The 3,659-nt window shown below is 35.9% G+C and overlaps 1 protein-coding gene across 1 annotated transcript; it reads left to right on the top strand.

Moving 5' to 3' along the window:
• The first annotated feature begins 653 nt into the window (after positions 1-653).
• Positions 654-3,659, top strand: LOC134835643 (uncharacterized). Its single transcript, XM_063850561.1, has 5 exons — positions 654-728; positions 790-893; positions 948-1,051; positions 1,120-2,730; positions 2,800-3,659. The coding sequence occupies exons 1-5, from the start codon at positions 654-656 to the stop codon at positions 3,519-3,521; spliced, it is 2,616 nt and encodes an 871-aa protein (XP_063706631.1). The 3' UTR covers positions 3,522-3,659.

Genomic DNA, 3,659 nt, shown 5'->3' with positions numbered 1-3,659 from the left:
CTTATATAAAAAAACGTAAAAAATTACGTAAAAAATACGTAAAAAAATACGTAAAAAATACGTAAAAAATTCTGAATTTTTTTCGAATGTCTTATTGTTGATTTTTAAGTGTAAAACTTGAAAAATATGAAAAAAAAAAAATTTTTTTTATTGTTAGTTTTTAAGTATAAAATTAAGCTTAAGCATAGGTTTTAAAATTGAATTCAAATTTCTGAAAGGGTTAGCTCCTCATTTTCCCCTTTAACGCTACACGCCTGAATAATGTTAATAATAATAGATTTGCTATGAAATTGAACATTAATTTCCTCGATAATATGCAATGATTAGAGAACGAAGAATAATAACAAGACAGTTATTCGATATATTATTGTGTTTCTGTTGTTCACATATTACAACGAGCATCGTTTCCAACATTCAACAAGTTTTTTGCAATACAAACAAAATGAAGCAACAATTGTCCTCAGCAACGGATGCGCAACAAGTTTGGAGTGAAAGCCATGCCATTGACCCGAATCCTTCAATCATAGACTTTAGCAACCGTTAGTTGTTTAATCGATAAGATTATCAAAAATATTTTCAGTTGGAGTGAAATTGAAAGTGTTTGCTTGAAAATTTGAAATAATCCCAAAAAAAGTAACTTAAAATCCGCAAAAATGGAAGTTATGGAAGAAGGAATTCTCATGGATCGTTTGCCGATCTTATTGCAACGAGATATGCAATATTATGAGGTATTTTTTGATTTTCTTGAACTGAAATGAAAATGTTACATAACGTGTTTTAAATTTCAAGAAAAACAAGGAAGTTCTTCAGGAAACAATTTGTCCCGGAGTTGTTGGAGGAAAATTGGATTTTCCTCGTTATGCATCATTTGCTTCTGTTAAAATTGTCTTATGGTAAATTTTATAATTTTTCTGTCCTTGAGAAATTCAATGAAAACTAATTTTCAGGCTTGAAGATGAATATTATCAAGCATATTTGAAAAAATCAGGACTTTTGTGTTATGATACACTCAATGATGAAACGATTCATAGAGACGACGAGTCATCAGTATGTTATTTTTTATTTTTCAAAAAAATTATGTAACATTAACATTTGTCTTTTAGGCTCATGGATGCGGAGGCATTGTAAAATCTTCTGATCCCGAGCGTTTTGTTTGGCTTGTAGCACGTACGTGTGATGCTTTGCTTCAACATATCCATGTTTTATCACAAGAGGCATTAGATCATGCTGATTTGACTGTATTGACAGCTGTAATTGGCGCAGCTGCTTTGGTTAAAAACTGTCTTTGGGTTTATTTGCAATGTACCGAGAAGAATGTTTGTCCTCCAAAAGGCGACGAAGAAGGCGGTTCTCTCAAAATGAGTTACAAACAATTGTCGGAAATGACAGAAGCTCTTGCTGAGCGACTTCTTGATTTGCATTGTCGTTTATTGTTGCTTTACATTTTGCAAGATGCTGATTGTCTTCATTGGGAGAATCAACAACCGTTTTTCGAATCTGAACGAGGCTCGTATACGATTCAAATGTGGTGGCTTTATATGCAAGGAACAAAAATGGATTTGTGGAATACTGTTCCGCCAACTATGGGGCAACGTGTTTTCGCGGGAATGTTAAATGAAACTTTGACGGTTTTAACTGTGCGATATACGCAAACGTTGCCGAGTAAAGCTCGAGCGCAATTGTTAATGGTTGATATTTGTAATATTCTTCTTTGTTGCGGCGAACTTTTGCCTGCAATTTGTGACAATGGAGAAGCTTATGTTGGTTTGAACATTACGAATCAACATAAAATTGTGAGAGATATTCATTCAAAATGTCAAGAACTCTTTTTATGTCTCTTACTTCGAGGCATTCCGATTGGAGATTTGTACAAAGTCTTGAGAAAAGGAACACAATCTGTCGGAATGTTTCAAGAACGCATGGGATTACCATCGCCATGGATTTTGTTTGCTCTCTCGAAACTTTTTCCTGACAAACGTACGGGTCATTATGCAACTCGTTGTTCAGAATTCACAAGCAGTACAGCAATTACTCTCGAATTGCGTGTTTTAATGACAGCTCCTCAACCTTCATGGCCTATTTTGATCAAAGTATTGTTGATGCGCGAAGCTACTTTGTCTTCTGTGATCTTTCATCATTTGATCGAAAATCTTCCGAGTCAAGAAAATTTCGTTCCGAGCTATTTACAACCTTGTTTGAACAAAGAAACGATGGATGCCAAATGCGAAGGCTTTTTATGCGGCAAAGAATGTAACGACATTGGTCATTGGGCTCTCAATAATCCAGATCCTGTTGGACAAACAAATTATCAAGTTATTATGGGACTTACTTACATTATTGTCATGACAGGCAAAGCAAGCGATATTCAACGAACATTGATTTCTGCTCTCGAAAAGGCTCCGAATGTTGAATGGGCTGCTTGTTTGGATCGTCGTGATGTTTGGAATCAAAAACGTCAACCATGGTTAGAAGCTATTATATATCTCGTTTATCCGATTCTCGATTCGATCGTTCAAATGTTAATACAAGCAGTTCAAACAGGCGCTACAATTTATCAAGCGATGAGTTTGTCGATTTCTTGTTTTCAAGAAATGTGGGATGGAATTCCAGATTGTTTGTTTATCGTAACTTCGATGCTTCAAGAGATAATTCCTGCTGATATTCGACCATTGGGAGATTCTTGTCTCGTTCACGTATTATACAGTGCTTTATATACCAAACTTCTTGAAAGTTCAAAAGAGCCTGTATCTGAGAATGAAAACGAAAACAGCACAGATGCATTAAAAGATCTCGCGAAAGATGCAACGGGCGTTAATGAAGAAAAATTTGCGAATAAAGCTTCAATTTGTCAAACGTTAGCAGAAGCAATTTGCGCCATTGACGAAGACAACAAACACACAGAGAAAATTCAAGAGCTTCTGAATCAAGCGAAAGAAACGTTACGCAATATGAGTGTTATTGAAGTTGATTTGGATGAACCTGAGCCAATTACGGGACAAAGTATGGCGAGCGGATCAAAAGCTGTCGATGAACTTCTTGAACCAATAATGCGTCCCGCACCAACAAGTAGTCGAGCTGAAGAAGAATTTGATGTCGAAATTGCCGATTACATCTCCGAAATTCTTGCAAGCGATATTCTCACGCAAGATATTGGCAAACAAAGTGTCAAAATGATTTACATGTATATGCGGAACAACGTCGATTGGATTTACGAAAAACTCGGAGTGAAATCGCATGAACCAAATGTTGAACCTCCAAATGGGCAAGAGTTACATTACATTCCTCCAAAATTGCTTCATATGATGTTCCATATTGGCGAAGAGCCTTTCGATCAATTGTTAACGGGCAACTTGAAGATTGACTATACAAATTGGTTTCAAACGCCGATGTCAATGACGCCCGATCGTGCATGGCTTCAAGTCAAAATGCGATGGGAATTCCAAGAAAATGCGCAATTGAATGCACTTGACTCACAAATGGTCGCCTATATAACGTCACAACTCAAAACGAGCACAACTTAAATGTTTTTTTTTCACATTTAAAGTTTATTACAGTACTTTTTCCCCCTTTTTAACGTCAGTTTAGAAACTAGAATGTTCATGTAGTAAGCTTACAAGTGTTTTAAGACATCTCTCACACCGGAAATACAAACAACACGA

Source organism: Culicoides brevitarsis, chromosome 3 (genome assembly GCF_036172545.1).
Source record: "Culicoides brevitarsis isolate CSIRO-B50_1 chromosome 3, AGI_CSIRO_Cbre_v1, whole genome shotgun sequence".
Taxonomy (NCBI): Eukaryota; Metazoa; Arthropoda; class Insecta; order Diptera; family Ceratopogonidae; genus Culicoides; species Culicoides brevitarsis.
This window is presented reverse-complemented; position numbering and strand designations above follow the sequence as displayed.